The 23268-nt window shown below is 36.3% G+C and overlaps 1 protein-coding gene across 1 annotated transcript in view; it reads right to left on the reverse strand.

Annotated features, from left to right (window-relative positions):
* Window positions 1-303: 303 nt before the first annotated feature.
* The window catches only part of LOC145666236 (sodium channel protein Nach-like), a 136122-nt gene continuing 113157 nt past the window's right edge, over window positions 304-23268 (reverse strand). The window contains exons 7-9 of the mRNA XM_081733302.1: window positions 10689-10801; window positions 5904-6006; window positions 304-324 (exon numbers count right to left, since the gene is read on the reverse strand). Of these exons, the coding sequence (XP_081589428.1) occupies window positions 304-324; window positions 5904-6006; window positions 10689-10801 (237 nt within the window). The remainder of the gene's footprint in view (window positions 325-5903; window positions 6007-10688; window positions 10802-23268) is intronic.

A 23268-nucleotide genomic window follows, 5' to 3' on the forward strand; every position in this document is an offset into this window, starting at 1 on the left:
AATAATATAGAGTTACTTACAGTAAACAATCAGACTTTTTTTGTCAAGAAGAACGTTTGAAGATCCAGGAAGATATAAAGTTGCTACCATTACAGAAATATGGCTTGTTAGTGCCAGAGGCGGAACCTCGGTAACAGAAAAACTCCTAAGTATTCTTCTCCAAGTCTCCTTATCCCCAAATTTTCCTAGTACTTAGTATGAATGGCATTATTTCCTCATATTGTGTTAATAAATAGAAATTTTTAATTATTATCACAGTTGAGAGATAGAAAAAGAGAGAGAACAAATACAAGGAATTAAGTTTCACTCCATACTTGGAGTTACCTGTGAAAATAAAAATATGTAATACAAATAAAAATTATCCTAGTTAGTTCATAGTTCATTTAAATTCCACATCCATCTTTAACAGATATGTACTATTAATTAGAACGTGTATTTGGTTTTTACTATCCTACAATGAAAATTTTGTTCTGAGATTATAGAGATATAGGGTTTAAAAGTCGAGATAACTCCTAGAAACCTATACTATTTAATTCCATAAGTAATGGCAAACATCTTAACCTGACGTAACTTACCCAATTACAAGCTTATCAATGGAAACAACAAAAACAATGATATAAATAAAACTTTACACAGTGATAAATAATCCATCAACACAACATAATATCCCTCCCCGCTGAATTAGTGTCTCAGGCGTGTGCCCTTGTTGTATGTAATTCCACATTTGACATGCGGTGGGAAAGCACAAATATTTTTTTCAGTGATTCACTTTCATAAATCATCAATCTCCTTATAGTAAATGGCATAACCATATAATGTTAACCAAAAAATAATATAACTAACCATACTACAATAACATATGGTAGTGTAGAGGCGATACTTTTTCCTTAGCTGCTACAGTAGATATTATGGATCTCTCAAGGTAACTTATATTGGATGCTTGAATTAATTTCCACTGTTGTTTATACCGCTGATAAATAGTCATTCCACAAGAACAGAACAATATCTTCTCCTGAAAGTACTGTCCCTCGGCAGCTACAGCCTCTTCCCACTTTTCGGGTAACAAATGTATTCCGCGATAGAAAAATTGTAGGTTCCTGTGAGACAATCCACACATCAAGCCAGTTTTGGATATATTTGACAGTTCTTAAGAGTTGGTCAGAAAGGTCATGCTGCATGGATCGAAACAAATGGTGGTCGGAATGGGCGACGTCTAGTGAATATAGCGGGTGGAGTAAGACATCCCATCGCAATCCTTCTAAGGTTTGAAATGAAATGAAAAGAAATGAATTTTTTGAGTTTTACGTCCCACGGTTATGCCGGTTACGCTAAAGGAGACGGTGAAGATGAGAGATGAATGAAATGGTGGAATGAAGAAAGTGGGAGGAAACGGGAGAACCCCGAGAAAACTCACGCACACGGTATTTGTCCACCACAAAGTTCACTTGGCGGGAGCAGGGTTTGAACCCTAGACCCCAAGCACCAGAGGTGAACGCTCTACCACTAAGCCACCGCGGCCCCCCTCTAAGGTTTCTTTCACTACATTTGCAACATGTGGTCTGGCATTGCCATTCAGCAGAATCACCTTGTCATATCTCTCGGCATAATCCTATTGTTTTTCTTGAAGTACTTGATTCAGATGCAGTAGTTATATTCAGGGACTTATGCAGGGAGTGGGTCCTGGGGGTCCGGACCCCCTTCCACCGGAAGTTTGACTTTTATGTAAATTTAGCCTAATTTTAGTGGCAATTTGTTTTTTTTTAATATAAAATACACTCATATTGAGTTTGGACTCTCCCGAAATAAATTCCTGCGTACGCTACTGGTTATATTCGGTCAGCATTCATGGTTCGAACCGGTAAAAGCAGCTATAATAAACCACACTCTCTTGATCCCACCAATTCACAGCATGTCTTTCTTTGCATGAATGTTCGGTTTTGGTGTTGATGTTGGTTATCCGGGCCTCACCCATGAATTTCTGTGCATGGGATTGTCGTAATGAATCCATTTTTCATCACTTGTTACAATGCGATGCAAAAATGAGTTCCGTTTATATCCTTGAAGCAGCACTTGTGCCGTGTCGACTTCGTGCGTAATGAGGCCGACGAATATGGACACGACACAAGAGTATTCAATCGAATGAAGGACAAAAACTCTGTAAATTAGATTGAGTTACTCATATTTCATTGTAAGGGTCACTTTAGTATGTGTAAGATTCATTGGTTTGCTTATTATTTTCTTCTTTTGAAATTATAGAAAAAGTAAAAAATGTTGGAAAAGAAGGAAGAAAAAGTATTGAAACTATGTTGAAAATTTAAGTAAAGACAGTTGGAAAGACTGTTAGAGGATAAGATTGCAGTCGCGAATAGTGGGCGTGGTCATCGAAACCGAATCTACAAGCTAAAGTGGGCCCCGTGCCTACTTTACTTGTGTTCGTATTGTATAGCCGGAATATTGCTCTGTTCGTATTGTATAGACGGAATATTGGTAACGGGAGGATTGTTCAGTCTATGGAGTGTAGTTTCGTTTCGGCAGGGTTTCTCTTAATTGAGAATTGTTCACCGTTGTTATTCCTTTTGGTGTGAAGTGTATTATCGACGTCTATCGATAAAATCACATTGGTGTTATGTCAGTTATATAAGACGAAGTGATCAGTGGAAAAAGGAATGTTTTATTCCTTCACTGTTCAATTCTCGCAAGCAAACTTAGTGACAAGTCAAACGGGCTCTTTTTCTTTCCTCGTTTTGTGGCTGCTAAGTTATGAAAGTGAATCAGAGAGTGAAAGCTTCCTTTAAGAGTGTGTTTTATGCTTGTGAATTGATGGCACAAATAGTTATATGCTTTGTAAGCTCATTCTTTCTTTTTTCTGTTAAATCTGTGCAGAGAAATAGTGAGTTTAAAGGGTAGTGTTCAGTGGGGCCTATTGTGCCAAGTGAAAGCCCGATTAGATCACGTTCTTAGTAATTCCTATTGGGCATTAGCTGGTTTAGTTGGCTTAAATACCAGTAATAACTCTTTCTTGCTTTATATTTTCGTTTGGAAACTAAGGCACAGGAAAATTTTTGTGAGGAATTACATTACATTAGAAAACTGACGTTTTTCCACCAATCTATTTTTACTCGAACACCAGAAAAGCTGAGACGGAAGCCATATTACCTGAAGAGAGAGAGGGTTGCACATAGAAGGTAAATCCATTTTCGAAACAAGTCAAGGTGAGTGTAATTTCTGACTTTTTCCAAGTAGGGCTGTGACTTGTTTAATTTTGTGTTTTGTGCAGTTGTCTGAGTTGTGATCCACTCCAGGTTGTATTGCTAATGCAATTCCAACGTTTTTTCACCCTTACGGAAATTAATAGATTTTTCTGCAATTTTCATCTTTCGCGGAGTTAAGTAGTAAGAGGGGACAAAACCGACCTTTTTTGGAAAATCGTAATAATTCCAATATTTCCAGTTTAATTTGGCTTCTTTTACAGTTTACAGTTAATATTGAATCCATATTGAGTGTTCAGAGTATTTTGCCGTTAAAAAAACAGACTGCAAATATTTTTCCTCTAACGTTCTCATTCCACGTTTTATTGAAAAGAGTAATAAAAGTTATTAATATAGTATTGACTGAGAATTGCGTGAAATGTTGAATAATATATGTATAATCAAGATTTGAAGTTTCAACATTTTCATTCCACTATTCTAAAATGTGAAACTGAGAGTTCAAATGAAAGAATAATTGTTTAATACTGCATTAGAGAGATTATATATACTATTTTCTTGAAATTCATTATTTCAGTAACTTGGATATTGTTAGAATTCGTAAAGATAGAGAAATTTTTGTAGCGCACTAGTAAATTGTTAAAATTTTGCTTAACTTTAGGAATTCAGATTTTGAGTAACATTGATAGAATTATTATTGAGAATCTTTGATATTAAGAGTAAATTAACGTAACTTATTCCTATTGTATTTGCTTGACAAATAGAATCTTATTTGAATAATAATTTTTGAAAGCATATTACTATTTTGAAATCAAGAATACTAAAGGAACTTAATTGCATATTAGTATCACTCCGATAATTTCGTTAAAATATTTTTTTTAATAATTTATTCTTGTATTTTTTTGTTAGTGTATCTACATTATTCTAACGCAATAGTGTAAATGCACAACCCAAGTTTGTTAATAAAATTGTTATTTAAAATTGAATTTCTGTTGTCGTTATTTGTTATATATATATAATTTATTTCCTATTTATGTTGGAATTTTCTGTGGTTTATTGGAAATATTGGAGTAATAAAACTTTCACACTCACGAGTTGTACGATGGAGAACTAAATCTTCCGGTCCATGTCCCATCGACTAGGTGTTAATCGGATTGCATTCGGTCTGACGATTGTTATTATTATTATTATTATTATTATTATTATTATTATTATTATTATTATTATTATTATTATTATTATTATTATTATTATTATTACTTTGAATGATAATGATTGTTGGACTGGAAGCTTTCTGTGTATGCTAGGTGGAAGGGGCGTTACACACTTCACAAATGGTCAAACTTTTCTCTTTCCATCAATTCATATGGCACCACGTTTCCCACTTTCTGGATCATTCCGATGTATTGTAAACACTTACTAACAGTTGATCCATCAAAATTTATAGCGTGAGGCAACTGTTTAAGCATCTGAAATAAATATTCTTCCAGTAGTACATTTTCGGCTGACCACTTTGTCGCTCAGGTCAAAATCATTCTTTTGGATTCGTCGAAACAACTCTCTACACGTACTTTCCGATAGAGCATGATCTCCATACGCCTCCACTAGCAAACAGTAGCTTTCTGCAGCAGATTTCTTAAGATGGAAGCAGAAGAGTAGCGCTTCCCGCTAATGTTGTTTTTTAGGCACACAGTACGCCATGTTCAAGGCACTGTAAACAAATGTTCTTTTATCTTCGCTCGAATGTCAAATAGTGTTCTGATAGCCCAAGGATAGCACTTCCAAATATGTATCCTGACACAGTCCGCTGTGCTGCAATAGCACAATTAATGTCCTCTCTTCATCAACAGCAAGAATTACTTAGTACTCAATATATATAAAACAAAATTTTTGCAGCAGTTTATGATCTTAGAGAAAGCTCAGCGTGTAAGTAACGAGGTGGTCATTTTTTAAAGTATTACTTATATATTATTATTTTGGAAATAATAGAACTGATGTATCGACTTCTCCGTTACTTCTGTAGTCCCAAAAATTGATAATATCAAATACGAGGTGCTGCAAACCATTATGCTACTGCTATGATACTATTTTAATAGTAACTTTTCTCGATAAGAAAAGAACGCAAGTGATTGACGAATATTTAGAAAACAATGAGAAAATAAATTTGAATAGTTGATGTAGCATTCTGGCAGGAAGTCATTGTATGTCTTTATCTACACATAAACAACCGTGTGTATCACATACTCTAGCTCATGCCTAAATTTTATTCATATGTACATGTACTTATATTTAAAGCCTCGGATACAGCTAGATAAAAAAAATTAAAATGCTTAGAATAGGACCATGTTGAATATCTTCAATTAATTTGTTTCTATTATTAATAATTTGCCTTTTGAAGTGTTTTCTCTGATTAGCTACTACTTTTATCTTTTTAACCGTTAATTCACAACATTTTTTTTCAACCTAGAAAATGTTTCTCGTAATTTCTTAATTTGTTTATTATTTAAAAGTTCAAGGGTCTTGTTTATCACATTCAAGGAAACCCTCGCGATTCAAGATTGAGAGGTTGTGAAAGAATATTTCCAACACTGCTCTACAGAAAATTACCATATATTTTTTTTTACCAAAGTAAGCATAATGAGTGAAGAAGTTAATTTAAAAATATTGAAACACGTTCTGGTAAGTTGACGAACTCACCTTTGATTTCTCCCTTGGAAAGAACATATTAAGTCTGACCAATTCCTCTCGACTATCAACAGACTTAATCTTAATGTCATCATTAGTCCCATTACGTTTGCTTCTGCAAGCAGAACAAAGAAATAAAGAAATAAGTAAAATTTTATTGTGTCAAATAAAAAGTAAAACAGAGGTGTAGATGTACTAGAGACTATTATTAGCAAATAAATATCCGGTCGCCCCGCGCCGTCGGAGTATCCGGTTTCGAAATATATTCTAAGAGTCTACGATCCAACGATCTAAATCTATGGGATTAATATACTTATGCTAATATACTTCTTATTAAAGTTAAGAATAATATGATTTGGTGAATTTATCACGCGGAGGGAACAGACAATCAGTAATAAGTTGGTGGAAGATGGAATTCCTAATGACAACGGACCGAAAACCGTGTGGGAAAGAGCACATAATGGGAAATAGAAACTTAATCGCATAGGGCGGTGAAAATCAGGAAATGCACCATGTGACATTAAAAGAAAAAACAAAAGGTTTCCTGTAGGGATATCAAAAGTGTGGGTAACGTGACAGTCTGTAAGATATGCAGCACAATGTGATGGCTTGCTGAGGATGAGATTATGAATAAATGATTGTGTTTGATTTGTCACTTCATGTCAGTGTCACCCTGAGATCAGATATGGATATTGAAATCATGTGATGGTGTGCAAACTTTCTATCGAGCGTTTCTCATACAGGAACAACGGAATCGTTCAATATCCTGAGTCTTAAAGTTCATATCCACTACAAGACCGACGGAACCCTTACCATGAAACCAGATCTCACTACACTCCCGAACAGGGAAAAACATTGGTCCAGAATGTCATTCCGATACGTTACCTGTGATATATTCCGTAGAAGAGACGCAAGAAGTCGGAGACTAGCGGATGATCCCACCTCATATTTCTCTTCTCTGTAATGCTCCAGTGGTAAAGCTCAGTAATGTTAGTGTCGTGTTCCGGGCTATGTCTAAATGAATACATCGAGAATCACTGATGAGAATGAACCAGGACTCATCTGTTAACAGAACAAGACTATTGCTCCTGACTGGATCAACGCAAGATGCATACATCAATACGAGGAGTCTGTTTTTCGCAGCTGGGTAAATGAAACACCTTGCTGATCGTCTGACATACAGGTGTCCTTCAGCTAACCATCTGAATACTGTAAACCTTAAAAGGGTGCCCTCTAGAGCAGCTGCAAGATCCCTTCCAAGATCTCAGACGGTGCTGTGAATGTTGCACCTGATTTTTAGTATGATTACGTCATAAACGGTTTTGTTGGGCACTTGTATTCCTTGGCCGGCCTACGCCAATTCTTCGCGAGAAGTTTCTGTTCTGCTGAATTCGTCGCAAGACGCTTGAGATGACACTGTGTGCTACACCAATTTCATACGACATTTCGAAGTAGCTCTGGCCCCTCTCCATTTCGATGATCTTTCCTCTCATTACATGGTCAATATGGTTTCATTGCGTCATTCTCCGATTCGTGAACTGGTAATAAGACGACAACGCTGATAATAAGGGTACAACTGTGTACGCTAATATGAATTCTCATATACAACCGATGGCATGTTAAAGGAGCACACATCACATACCCATCAGTGGGTGTATATAGCCTCGTGAAGCTGTAAATCGGGAATCATGTGAGACAAATAATCAATGACTCGTCTTCGGAAAAACTGACTGCAGTTACGACTGTTTCCAAAAACACTTATTTCTGCAATTTCGCACTATTCTTACGTTCTGAACATTAATGTTTTGACTCTAATAAATTACCTATGTCATTTATGTTATTTAATATATGTATACTTACTGTTGCTTATTAAGTATTTACGAGGATTATATTTTTATGGTAAAAAGAGGGATGATTATTTTCATCATTGTATTACTTATGTTATCCACGGTACGGATACAATTTTAATTTAATTATTAGACAGCATCAAACTTAGTCGGTTAAAATTAATTTGCCGTTTTTTCACAAAGCAAACTCATAAAACCTGTTTAAAGTTATGCAATATATTCTCCCAATCAGTAGTGGGTCTGTCTAACGAATGTTTAGTTTAATGAAATCATCTTTGTTATATGATAGAAACAGCATGTGAACATGCTTGTCAAGACAAAGTTCATGTTCACATAAAACTGACTTGTGAAAACCTTCAAAAAATAGTTTTAGCAATTGGAACTTTTCCTCAAGCAGCAAAATGCTCCAAAAATAGGAAAATAAAACAGACGTCTGTAACGATAAATGCTTTGTGTCATTCTCATTTCGCTTGGTACGGTATAGAGTGGGGTGGGGGACTCTGAACGGCGGGCGACTTTGAACATATTAACGTTTGGCATTTGTTTCCAAAAACCGCCACTTTGACTTTGATAGAAAGTGGTAGAATTGGAAGACATTTGTGTGGTGAGCTAAATATTCGTGCGAGGCTTCTCATTTCGAGTTAATGTCATCATCTGTTAAAGCTTTCGTAGACGTCTCTTTGTCTGTCACATTTGCAAACACCCTTTTTATGTTTTCATCTCTTCTTAGCTTGATTGTGTTCCATCTTTTTGATGCTACCACGTGTTTCCTCTTTAGTCTGAGTTCACCCTTCATCAAAACTAAATTATGGTCTGAGTCAACGTCTGCTCCTGGGTAACTCTTACTGTTCTTCACTTGATTTCTAAATGCTTGTCGGACTAGTATATAGTCTTTTTGATAACTTTCTTTGTCTACTGGTCTTGTAAACGTGTAGCTTCTTCTTAGTGGTTATTCGAAGATAATGTTCGTTTCAGTCAGTTTATGGCATTTGCAGAACTCAATTAATCGTCTACGTCTCGCATTCCTTTCTCGTAGGCCGAAATTTTCAGTTACATTCTTTTCCTTGCCTTCGCCGACTACTGCGTTCCAGTCATCCATGATGATTAAATTGTCCTGGTCTTCAACTTTCATCAATACTTCTTCTATTTGCTCATAGATTGATTCTAATTCATCATCTGTGTAGCTTGATATATGCATATATACTAGGATTATCGACATATTTTTCGATTCGGTTCCTATCTTCAACATTATTATCCTCAGATTGTATTTCCAACTGCTAATGACTTTCTGTCCTATCTTCTTATTCAACACAAATCCGATTCCTGCCGTACCGTAAGCAGCTCCTGAGTAAATCATTTTGAAGTTCCCGCTTCAGATATCTCTTCCATCAGGCCATCTAACTTCGCTGATTCCCAGGATATTTATGTTCCTGCGTTACATTTCTTTCTTCAGGTTTTCCCATTTTCCACACTGTAACAGCGCTCGCACATTTCAGGTTCCTATTCTGCAGGGGTTTCGTTTGATGACGACCAAGAACGCCCTGCTGTGTTTCCTTCCACTGCTGGGGACGCCCCTCTGTGGAACAGTAGTGAAGTATTCCCTAATATTACATTCTCTTACTTCTCTTTCCATCTTGTTTTCAAGGGACTGAGTAAAGTGGTGGTGACCCAGATCCTTCCACCTCTAAGTGAAACAGCATAGAGGACATCTTGTCAATGCCTCTTTTTGTTCACATCTGAGCCTTGCCGATGTCAATCATCTTCAGCCTCAGTGTGGCAATGGTAGAGCTGCTGCCAACTCCCATAATATCCCTCTTCATCTGACTTCTACCCCTAAAGACCTGTCCGGCATGGGAAGCCCTCTGATAGCGAAGCTATCTCCGGCATAGCTCTTGGGATCGTTAGAGCACGCAAGCCCCCAACGAGGCAAGGTGTAGATATTTACATTGTATATATTGTACATGTAAATAAGTGTGATTTAAACGGTACTATTTAATTTAAATAATTTTAATTAAAATATAACTGCAGTTGAAATTTCTTACGAAGACCATAATAGATGAAGCTGGGCGTTGGACTATTATTACAAGGATTCCTCATTCACTGAAACTGTTTGGCTCAGTGGAAAAGTCAACTTCTCGCTTCAGTTAACCGTTTCGCCATCAGAATTATAGACTGAAGTGACCTTATACCTGACGTAATGGACGCCTCTAACCCATGCAGCATATACAATTGCATGCACTGTAGGCAAAACAGCAGTGCGCATGCATACGCTTGCTACGTATATTAATGTGGTTGCTTCACACAGAATGTACACGTACGTAGCTATATGTACACCTACTCATGTGTAGCACAAATGCTGCACAAATATAGAGTAGTCTTATTACCTATAGTATAGGTACTGCACACGTAAAACTTTATACATCTGTGTTTTTGTACCCGTGCAAGTGCAAGTGTTCTGTACCTGTGAAAGAGAGGAGTACACATGAATCACATTTATAGCACATATTTTGTACTGTCTGGGAAATAGACTGTTTCAGACTAGCTACTGTTGTGCGAAATATGTAAAAAGGCTTATTAGATATGTATTTATCGATACAATCTTCAGTTTGAAAAAGTTGGGAAACAGATGTTGATTTTAAGTGACATGGTCTGTAGAATTTAGGGAATGAGTAATACATTTTAGGGGATGGATACATCTGTTTATCTTTTCCTCTGTACTATAATATTCTTCTGTCTTGTCTTGGTCATTTCGTATAACTATCACTGTAATTTTAATTGTGTTTTTTTACACTTTTGGCTAAGTCAACACATATTTCTATGTTGTCATCAAAGATACCACATTTATAGTGATCGGAAAGTAGGAAGAGGTGAAGGATTGATTACATAATTCGACCTAGATGGATATAGTAAATAAACAAAATCTATAATAAAAATAACTTTTCATTCTGACCTTGTAAACGCTGTGTTGAATGCAACGCACAATCCATACTCCGTGCCTAGTATAGATTTTTCAATCGCTGCTTTAGTTGCGTGTTCAGACATGGTGGTGCTTTGATCCATTACCTACGAAAAATATAAGATTTAATTTCTAGGAAATAGACGAGGTACATTCATTTTATTGAATCTGTGTTGGATATTTTGAAAACATCAAGATCATTATTTGTGATTCATTTTGATTTCTCATAACATATATTTTAAAAATAGAAACAGCATGCATAATTAGGACTTGTTCTTAGTATGTTCACAGAAAGTTATAAGTTAGCTCAGTGAAATACGAAGGTAAGATGTGGTAATTTTCTGTAATAGTAATAAATGTACGAGCTGGGTCAGCCTACCTAACGAACCCAGTTTTAACTGATGTGAAGTGTATCAGTTTGTGGTAACTGTGGGATATGTAGCGTAGAATATATGAAGGTCAAATCGCTGTTTTAGCATTATTTTGGGGCGGAAATCAAGTCCTTTGTGAATGACCGCCTTCTATGTCGAACAACAGGAACTTTGAAACAAATTGATAGAGCTTCTAATTATATAAGATCCGGCTGTCCAAGATGTGCACTGACAAGTAAAATTGTTAACGTGGATCGTGTAAGAGTTCAACACAATCATTTTCGGAAGCAATGGTTTTGTTTCCTGATATGAACATTGCTACATGGACTATGTGTCACGTATTTTGTCCGAATATATACATGTTAGTGCAAATAGAAGTTACACACGAAATTTGTAACGGACAAAATAAGTGAAATAGGCCACTGAGGGGTTAGAAAACAATGTTCCAGAGTTTATTGCAGCTACTGACTGTCCTAGTAGACATCCAGACTTAAATCCACTTTAGTATTATCTGTGAAAGCAGCACCTTGCCATAATATCAAGGTGTTAAACACGAATTGTATTATTTGTCAGGAAAGTAAATGTACACCTATTTTTCGAGTCTGGCATTCCTGCGCTCCATCCGTGGAGAGTATGAGAATTAAATCAATCAAATGTTTACTGAGGGGCAAATTGAAAAGATTAACCTGAATAAGACATTGCAGAGGGACACAAGCTGTGAATACGAATAGTGCATAATGTAAATAAAAGAAGACACCGAAAGAGAAAGCCAGAAACAGTGTTAAACTTAGAAAAAAAGAGTAAAAATTGTCGAAGTGGGAACATAAAACACAAATACAACAAATACGTCGACAACTAAATGTTCACCATGCCATGATCTTGGTGTGGTGGTTAAAGTGCTGGCTTACAAATACGAAGGACGTCAGTTCGAATCCCCGACAAGGACTTTTTTTTTAAAATTTTTGTTAATAATACATACAGCTCATGAGAGATGGTAAAAGAGGTCGTATTTAGTTTTTCGTAGCAATTATTATTCGTAATGTTTAGTACTGATAATACGTTTTGTCTTTGCGTATTGCTTTTGTTCTTTTCTTCATTTCAAAAGAGAAGAATATCCGAATAAATGCCACTAAAATTCCTCATATTTTGAATGTAAACGCCATTTGCAATTAGTAAAGAATAAAAATTGAACGTTCCGTGTAGCTGCAAAAAGTAAAAAGAAAAACATGGAATTGGAGTGTTCGAATCCATACTCATGGTTATTAAAAATACAATTTCTACATGCCGTACACCTCCCGACCACGTTTCTACGTTAGCAAGTAAAAGGTTTGTGTTTAGGTTAGGCTGGTCAATACGTTTTGCAAAAGGGTCCGGTTTAGCTCTGACGCACCACAGATGCGAGAAGGGAGCAAAACACTTTTTCTCTCTCCCTCTGTGTGTCTATTTATCTATCTATCTGTGTGTATATATAACGTTATTTGTGAATGCCATAACCACCCTAATTTTCAGCGGATTGAGACGAAACTTGGCACAAACATTAATAGTTGAAATATCTTGAAGAGGTCGTTAACCAGAATAATCAGAAGAAAATGTTCAAAATGGCAGCCCTTCAAACTCTTAAAAACTTCCAAGGGAACCAAATTTCGCCCATAAATAGGTATTCAAAAAGTTTGAATAACTTTCCTCTTTTACTGAAATATTTGTGTGCAGGGACTTATTGAAATATTGGACTCGATTAATCGCATAAAGAAGGTTCACGCCCTTTCGCTACGGTCAGGTTTTTTTTTTTTTTGCAGGAGGGGGGTTATTTTCCTATCGGAACAAGATGATTGTTAGTGATGATATGAAATTACACATTGAAAGTGAAGTAACTTGTGAAACGTGTTATTTGAAAGAATAATATAATAAATGTGCTTACCCCTAACACAGAGAACTGTAAATCATGTATTTCATGTTCGGGAGCGTGAATTGCGAGGAGTGGTTTTTGATTTGCTTTTAGTAACATATTGCATTGCAAATAAAGGTAGGCAACATTAGTGGTTAATAATAATAATAATAATAATATAATAATAATAATAATAATAATAATAATAATAATAATAATAATAATAATAATAATAATAGGTGTTGTTTGTGGCAAGGCAATATCTTCCTCAATTCTTCTTCAAACGTAATAATTGTAACGCCATATCTCCCTTACAAACAAAATATTAGCAATTTATATCGAAAGAACGGGAAACTGTTGAGTGATGGGAGCAACGTTGCACAGTATGCACTCATAGTACTCAGAAAAATAAGCGATTTCAATGCAAAATGAACGAAGAGTCATTGTCATGTGTAGTCATGGAACCACGGCAGAGCCCTCTTTAGGCAAAATGTCGATAACTTATATCGAGAGAACAGGAGGTGTTAGTGAGATGGGACCAACGTTGGACACCGTGGACCCATAAGGCGCATCGAAAAAATTAGGGGGGCGGGCGCCAGCCAGCCTTACTTATTTCCTCATAATAAAATAAAATTATATTGTCGAAATACACACACGAGTTAGCTAGTAATATTTCATATTATGATTATTATTATTATTATTATTATTATTATTATTATTATTATTATTATTATTTTAATTTTTATTATTATCGACAGCGTCTTTTCATTACGTGTGCATGTTTGACATGAAGCCAAAGAGAAGATCTATCATTCGTAGAAAGAATAAGAATTGTCAGTTACTTTAAAGACTAGATAGATTCGAACTCGCATGAACGGCGCGAAAAGTCAGTGCTTTGTCCACTTTTTTTTTTTAAACTGACTCACCGAACGTGTTTTAGTAACTTACTTATTGCTAATTTTACTTGCTTCACTCGTTTAACTTGCTTTTTCTAATAACTTATAACAACAGGGACACGAACGCAGAAACATCGAGGACAGTTAAAAATCATAGATGCTCTCCCGCCGGGAAACGAACCCGGGACACCATACACCAAAGGCGCACGAGCTAGCCACTAGACCAGCGGGGAGGGCACAGCTCACTCTCTGTGTCGATAGGGATTACGACCACTGTATTGCCAGCTATCACTTCTGTGGGTTGTATACTATGATCACATGTTTCTTCTTTGCTGGAAGAGTTAAACCTACATTCTATGTAATACATGAGGTATTTAGACCTACATGCTCTTCATATAATGTAATAAAAGGGTCATGCTGGGAATAAGAAAAAGAACATTCCTTGGACAAAACGGAACCTATTGGCATCAGAAATATTTATCTAGGAGGCATGCGCAGTAGTATATTTCAGAATAGTTACTGTTTAGTTCAGTAAACGAAGAAAGGGGTATAAAAAAGCAAATATGTCGCGTCAACGAGATCGACCACAGTTGATAGAGGCGGAAGCAGATGTGTGGTAATACAACTTGGTTAAATTGATAATTGATTCTTTATTCTGTAGTAGATCGTATCACAACTTTACGGGAGAACAGAGAAAGACTTATTAACGCTGTCATATTGTAAGCTTTAGTAACACGATCATATAGACACAAATGAATGTAACTGTGAGTACTACAACTTGGATTTAACGAAAGCCGTTTAGATATTCAGTGGTTTGCAGGGTTGTATAAGACACAAAAAGATAAGACACAATACAATTCTTCATACCTCAGTTTCCAGTAACTAGATACATACAATTTCTGGATAGACACTGAAACTGCTGTCGGATTTTAATACATGACGTATTGCAGGATAAAAATGCTTTGCATTACTTGTTTGTTTGTAGACAGCTACTAGCTTAGTGTTCTGAAAGGTTGTGTATAAACTAGGGATAGTCAATTCCGGAATTATTACTTTTCGGACTCCCGAAAGTAAAAGTGGACAAATTCCGGAATTCGGAAAATTCCGATTTTGGAATAATTCCGGAATTCGGAAAAATCCGGAATTTAAAAATTTCCGATTTCGTTAACATTCCGGAATTCGAAAAAATCCGATTTTTTTTCGAAATCCGGAGTTTTTCTCAATTCCGGAATTTTCTAAATTCCGGATTGTTTCCGAGTTCCGAAATTCTTCTGAATTCCGGAGTTTAACTGAATTCCATAATTTTCCGAAATCCGGAAAGTGAAAGTTCCGCTTCCGAAAAAAATGAATTTATTTTGGTTAATATGAATCGTGGTGGAAATAAGTCTTTGATCAGGCATTGGCGACTGCTTTGAAAGAAATGGGGTGTATGAGAATTCAATCTATCATATTTGTAGTTTCGTGTGGAGAAAAAACAAACTTGTGAACCATGTTTTAAGAAAAACTCAAGTTATCAATGTAAGCTTCTCCGACTTCATAAAAGAAATACGAAAGACATTTTGAATCGAAGAAATATACAAGTTTGCAAACGGACACAAAGAAACCTAACGTAACCAGACTAAAAACGAATCTTTTACCGCGTAGCGATCGCGGTTCAGTGGTCAAGGTGCTTGTGCGAATGCATATTGTATTTTTTTTTTTACTTTAGGATTTTTGATGGCGATTGATCGGCGATAACATACGTTTTATTATATTCAGATATTTGAGTACTCGGATGTTTCAATACTTAAACTATCAAATCTTCAGGAATAATAATAGTAATAATAATAAACTAATAATAATAATTATTATCTCGTAGAAGATTAAAAGCTAGAAGCTAATTATCGCTCAGGTCATACTATTACAAGCAGAAACGTGACATTTGGAAAGAATATTTCGGTTTGGTTTAATGTTGCTCACGTGAAGAGGAGTTTCTCATCTCGTTTCTAAAACAAATAAAATAACATAAGAATTAACATTTTACTTTCGAGACGGTTCAAGGCTAACTCAAAATTTTCGTCTCTCTTTGGAGATGAGAATCGAGACGAGACGAAAAGTATGGTAAACATTTCCCGTCTTCTCTCGATTCTCGAAATAGTGTATGTCCATTCTTTAAGTAACAATTGCTCTGTAGACTGAATCTCATAGGCTATTTCCTTACATTATATTTCATAGCTCATTGAATTATGCTCTGTGTGGGTATTTTGTAGCAAAGCTTTTATATTTACCTCTGCATTACCTAAAAATTAGTTTATTATATGCCTTACTGTTGCGTGATATTCAGTTATTTTTATAACAGTTATTTTCGTTAAAACATACAGTAGAATACTTTCTACATGAAACTTCATTGGAACGCTCTAGTTTAAAATTTTGGTAGTTGCAGAGATGTGTCTTGAAGGTACGGAACCCTTTCCCCGAAATCTCTACTTTTAAGTAAGTTTTGCCAAATTTCAACGGCAAGGTTAAAACTTTTATTATTATTATTATTATTATTATTATTATTATTATTATTATTATTATTATTATTATTATTATTATTATTATTATTATTATTATATCAACACCGTGTATAATCTTTAAAATATATACGGTTTGTATCTGAATAGTAAAAGCTAATTGACTGTCGATCTCGGTCGTCGAGAAGTCTTCAGGAGGGAAAGACATCTTTCACGTTCTTGGTTTGAGTTCCGAAGGGACAAGTATTTGGGCTTGAGCCATATAGGCTTCAGCCAAACATGTTCAAAACAGCTGGGACCGGGTTTAGGCTTCTCAACGGCTCGAGCGGCTCGGCTTACAGCTCATTCACTATTGAACCGAACCGATAACTGAGCCGAGCCAACAGCTTACCCAACCGAGCCGATTTGAGCCATCGGCTTAGTTGAGCTGAATCGAAACGTGCCAATGGACCAGTTTCAACTTAGCTGGCTTGAACCGGTTCACATGAGCCGAGTAGGGGACCCATCCCAACCGAGGAAGCTCGAATCATCGGCTCAATTGAGCTGAGTCGATGGCTCGTTCCAACTGAGCCGGCTCGGGTCATCGGCTCATCCCAACCGAGCCAACTCGAGCTGTTCGCTCAGTTGATACGAGCCGAGCCGGTTGATATCACTACCCGAGTTGGTCTTCTGCTTGGGCTCAAGAATTCGACAGTGCAGGTCTCAGCCTTGATTTTAAGAACCACAGTATATACTTCTATTGATGATTACGACATTTGAGGTTGTCTCGTAATAATAAAAAAAATCTTGTCTTCTCGTTATCTAGACGAGACGAGATACACTAAAATTGCCCCACGAGATGCACTAAAATTACGAGACGAGACGCACCGCTGTCGTGAGCAACACTAAAAGCATTCCACATTACTGCTTACATTTCTCATGGCTTTCGCTTTCCAGTCTAATCAGGCCATTATGTCAAAACGAGTTAAAACGAGCTGAACGAGCGAGCGAGCTGTTATGAAACTCGACTCAACTCGAAACTCGCCCTCGAAAACAGCTTGACATTGATCGCTACGCGGTAAACGATTCGTCTTTAGTCTGGTTACGTTAGGTTTCTTTGTCTCCGCTTGCAAACTTGTATGTTATATTTCTTCGATTCAAAATGTCTTTCGTATTTCTTTTACGATGTCGGCAAAGTTTACATTAATAACTTGAGTTTTTCTTAAAACATGGTTCACAAGTTTGTTTTTTCTCCACACGAAACTACAAATATGACATTGAATTCTCATACACCCCATTTCTTTCAAAGCAGTCGCCATTACCTGGTCAAAGACTTATTTCCGCCACGATTCATATTAACCAAAATAAATTCATTTTTTGGAAGCGGAACTTTCACTTTCCGGATTTCGGAAAATTATGGAATTCAGTTAAACTCCTTAATTTAGAAGAACTCCGGAACTCGGGAAGTATCCGGAATTCAAAAAATTCCGGAATTGAGAAAAGCTCTGGATTTCGAAAAAATCGGATTGTTCTGAATTCCGGAATGTTAACGAAATCGGAAATTTCTAAATTCCGAATTTTTCCGAATTTCGGAATTATTCCAAAATCGGAATTTTCCGAATTCCGGAATTTGTCCGGTTTTATCTTCGGGAGTCCGAAAAGTAATAATTACGGAATTGGCTATCTCTAGTTTATACACAACCTTTCAGAACACTAAGCTAGTAGCTGTCTACAAACAAACAAGTAATGCAAAGCATTTTGTATCCTGCAATACGTCATGTATTAAAATCCGACAGCAGTTTCAGTATCTATCCAGAAATTGTATGTATCTAGTTACTGGAAACTGAGGTATGAAGAATTGTATTGTGTCTTAACTTTTTGTGTCTTATAGAACCCCGCAAACCACTGAATATCTAAACGGCTTTCGTTAAATCCAAGTTGTAGTACTCACAGTTACATTCATTTGTGTCTATATGATCGTGTTACTAAAGCTTACTGTATGAAAGCGTTAGTAAGTCTTTCTCTGCTCCCCTGTAAAGTTGTGATACGATCTAGTACAGAATAAAGAACCAATTATCAATTTAACCAAGTTGTTGTATTACCACACATCTGCTTCCGCCTCTATCAACTGTGGTCGATCTCGTTGACGCGACATATTTGCTTTTTTATACCCCTTTCTTCGTTTACTGAACTAAACAGTAACTATTCTGAAATATACTACTGCGCATGCCTCCTAGATAAATATTTCTGATGCCAATAGGTTCCGTTTTGTCCAAGGAATGTTCTTTTTCTTATTCCCAGCATGACCCTTTTATTACATTATATGAAGAGCATGTAGGTCTAAATACCTCATGTATTACATAGAATGTAGGTTTAACTCTTCCAGCAAAGAAGAAACATGTGATCATAGTAAACAACCCACAGAAGTGATAGCTGGCAATACAGTGGTCGACACAGAGACACAGAGACACAATCCCTATCGACACAGAGAGTGAGCTGTGCCCTCCCCGCTGGTCTAGTGGCTAGCTCGTGCGCCTTTGGTGTATGGTGTCCCGGGTTCGATTCCCGGCGGGAGAGCATCTATGATTTTTAACTGTCCTCGATGTTTCTGCGTTCGTGTCCCTGTTTATAGTTATTAGAAAAGTTATTAGAAAAGGTTATAAGTTATTAGAAAAAGCAAGTTAAACAGGTGAAGCAAGTAAAATTAACAATAAGTAAATTACTAAAACACGTTCGGTGAGTCAGTTAAAAATAATAGTGGACAATGAACTGGCTGTTCGCGCCGTCCATGCGAGTTCGAATCTATCTCGGCTTGATTTCTTATCCATTTGAGAAAAAGTATGCACTCATAGTACTCAGAAAAATAAGCGATTTCAATGCAAAATGAACGAAGAGTCGTAGTCATGGAACCACGGCAGAGCCCTCTTTAGGCAAAATGTCGATAACTTATATCGAGAGAACAAGAGGTGTTGGTGAGATTGGACCAACGTTGGACACCGTGGACCCATAAAGCGGATCGAAAAAATTAGGGGGGCGGGCGCCAGCCAGTCTTACTTACTTCCACATAATAATATAAAATGATATTGTCGAAATACACACACGAGTTAGCTTGTAATATTTCATATTATTATTATTATTATTATTATTATTATTATTATTATTATTATTATTATTGTTATTATTATTATTATTGTTGTTGTTGTTGTTGTTGTTGTTGTTGTTTTACTTACCACTAATGTTGCCTACCTTTATTTGCAATGCAATGTGTTACTAAAAAGCAAATCAAATAACAATACTCACCATACACGCTCCCGAACTCGAAACACATGATTTACAGTTCTCTGTGTTAGAGGAAATCACATTTATTATATTATTCTTTGAAATAACACGTTTCACAAGTTACTTCTTTTTCAATGTGTAATTTCATATCATCACTAACAATCATCTTGTTCCGATACGAAAGTAACCCCCTCCTGCAAAAAAGAAAAAAAAAAGCCTGACCGTAGCGAAAGGGCGTGAACTTTCTTTAAGCGATTAATCGGGTCCAATATTTCAATAAGTCTCTGCACACAAATATTTCAGTAAAAGAGGAAAAGTTATTCAAACTTTCTGAATACCTATTTATGGGCGAAATTTGGTTCCCTTGGAAGTTTTTAAGAGTTTGAAGGGCTGCCATTTTGAACATTTTCGTCTGATTATTCTGGTTAACGACCTCAAGATATTTCAACTATTAATGTTTGTGCCAAATTTCGTCTCAATCCGCTGAAAATTAGGGTGGTTATGGCATTCGCAAAAAGCGTTATATATATACAGATAGATAGAATAATAGACGCACAGAGGGAGAGAGAAAAAGTGTTTTGCTCCCTTCTCACACCTGTGGTGCGTCAGAGCTAAACCGGGCCCCTTTGCAAAATGTATTGACCAGCCTAACATAAACACAAATCTCTTACTTGCTAACGTAGAAACGTGGTCGGGAGGTGTACGGCATGTAGAAATTGTATTTTTAATAACCATGAGTATGGATTCGAACACTCCAATTCCATGTTTTTCTTTTTACTTTTTGCAGCTACACGGAACGTTCAATTTTTATTCTTTACTAATTGCAAATGGCGTTTACATTCAAAATATGAGGAATTTTAGTGGCATTTATTCGGATATTCTTCTCTTTTGAAATGAAGAAAAGAACAAAAGCAATACGCAAAGACAAAACGTATTATCAGTACTAAACATTACGAATAATAATTGCTACGAAAAACTAAATACGACCTCTTTTACCATCTCTCATGAGCTGTATGTATTATTAACAAAAATTTAAAAAAAAAAGTCCTTGCCGGGGATTCGAACTGACGTCCTTCGTATTTGTAAGCCAGCACTTTAACCACCACACCAAGATCATGGCATGGTGAACGTTTAGTTGTCGATGTATTTGTTGTATTTGTGTTTTATGTTCCCACTTCGACAATTTTTACTCTTTTTTTCTAAGTTTAACACTGTTTCTGGCTTTCTCTTTCGGTGTCTTTTTTTATTTACATTATGCACTATTCGTATTCACAGCTTGTGTCCCTCTGCAATGTCTTATTTAGATTAATCTTTTCAATTTGCCCCTCAGTAAACATTTGATTGATTTAATTCTCATACTCTCCACGGATGGAGCGCAGGAATGCCAGACTCGAAAAATAGGTGTACATTTACTTTCCTGACAAATAATACATTAACTTAGTTAACTACCAATTTCTAGCGAAAACGATTTGCGCCTTTTCAACGAGTTATTTCATCGTCTTCGGCATTGTGTTGGTGCATCAGGTGGACATTTCGAATAAATGTATGCTCATTCTATAGCATTTTATTTTTACTTCCAGATTGTATGTATATTACTGGGTTAAAATAAGGACCTGCTACCAGTCCATATGCTACGACTAAAACCCTCTTGAGCTCCTTTGTGGCTAAACGGTTAGCGTTGTGCCTTTGGCGTGCGAGACCCGGGTTCCATTCCTGCCGGAAGCTCGTGTGGTTTAGATTCCACGTTAATCGGTAGGAGCATGCCTCATATAGCCTCGCTGCTGAAATGGGCGATAAATTAATATCAACAAAATCAACTATACTAAAATACTCAAAATATATTAAATGAGGTGAGAATCAATAAGTATAGAAGGAATTAAGAAATTCTGAAACAAACATAATTTGGGCTTAAATGGGTTAAATTGAGATCCACGTCTCATATAGCTTAGGTGCAGCAAAGGGGTGCTAAACCTTAAATTAAACATCAACGTGTCATTGTTAAATATTTTCTAATTAATGAGATTCAGGAGTTTATATATAAATCCGATCTTACCATTCTGAGAGTTAAACATTTTTTTCATAAACATTATTTATTAGTCATTACCCTAAGAAAAATAAAAGTAATAAAAATTACCTTAAAATAAAAAGCCGTACATTGTTACCACAACTACTCATCTACTGATTACATTTGTATCACACCTACTCTTAAACGCTCGTACCCTGATTGAATGGTTCAACACATTTACTGAACGCCCTACTATTGCAATACACTTGTTTGATTTTTTAAAACAATAATATGACCATTGCTCTAGTCTAATCTGATGATGCGAGGGACGTTAAAGTCAAACTGGTTTTTGAATTTTTAAAACATAAAAAGGGATGTTGGTTTAAGGTTATAGTCCGCGTCACCCGAATTGGTATATAGCATCAGCCAATAAGCTCGCTGTGCGCTGTTTCTAAACCTTCTACGAGGAATCTAATCATTCATAATTGATTTTCTTCGTATTTGTGGACAATTATGAGTGGTTAAATTCGTCATTGAAGGTTTGGTAACAGCACATTGAGAGCTTATTGACTGACGCCATACCGCAATTCGAGTGACGCGGAAAAGAGTACTAGCATTAAGATTAGGATTTAGATTTCTAGACTACCTGCTCACGTGTCCATGTTAGCCCATCATATATTAGGGATAAGACACCTTGCCGTACACACTATCCCTACAATTGGAGAGGAAGAAGGAATAGGGAAGTAAGTAACCGGCTTGGGAACATTATGTTAAATATCATCCCGGAATTTACTTGGTGTGGATATAACAAACTCAGGAAGATCTCACTCATCTGACCTGGAAAAACTTTAAAATATTTTCTAGAATAAAGGCGTTAATAAAATGAAATTTCTTGTGAATAAAGGCGTTAAAGGCTGATGGTGAAATGGTGGCCCGCGAACAAGAAATGAAAAACATTCCCTTTGTTTCTATTTTTAGCTTTATGCGTAACAGTAGATGGCCATCATGATTTTAGTTTTAACTCCGAAAATATTTTCTTTAAGTAAGCACTTGGTTAGTAAGTCCAATAGTGAGGTTAGGCAGTTAGTGTGGAATAAATCCTTAAAACAGTCCAACCTCTTACAGATGCTTTCAAAATTTTGTAGTTCAGGTATACGCATGTGAAACAGAAACAGCACACGCAGAATAAAATAAAAGACTCAGAAACAGTATAGTACACATGTTTCGCGAACTTTTGCCACACGCAAGATGCAAGCCGGTAGCCAGCCCAAAAATGCACGGGGTCTGGATGAAGTTAGTGAGCCCGAACCAACCATATTATATTTCATTTGCAGGTCTACCGTGAAAATTTTAGGGAGAACCGGTAAATATTTAGGGGGGCTCGGCCCCTAGAGCCCTTTGGATACGGGCCTGGGAGGATGTAATTGAATATATTTTGCAAGCACGCTTCTTACTTTGCCTGTACCGCCCTACTGTGCATTTGACCGTTACTACCATGAAATATGCGAATATTTAAAAAAAAAACATTTCAAGCAGAGCACGCTGATAAAACGCTAAATGCTATAAAACTTTGAATGGTGTAAACATTTCAAGGATAATTGAACTACTGTCAGTGACGAGAACTGTGGTTTGTAGACAACATCTGTCATTCCCGTGAACATTCA

Source organism: Thermobia domestica, chromosome 12, assembly GCF_964235325.1.
Source record: "Thermobia domestica chromosome 12, izTheDome1.hap1.1, whole genome shotgun sequence".
NCBI classification, from domain to species: domain Eukaryota; kingdom Metazoa; phylum Arthropoda; class Insecta; order Zygentoma; family Lepismatidae; genus Thermobia; species Thermobia domestica.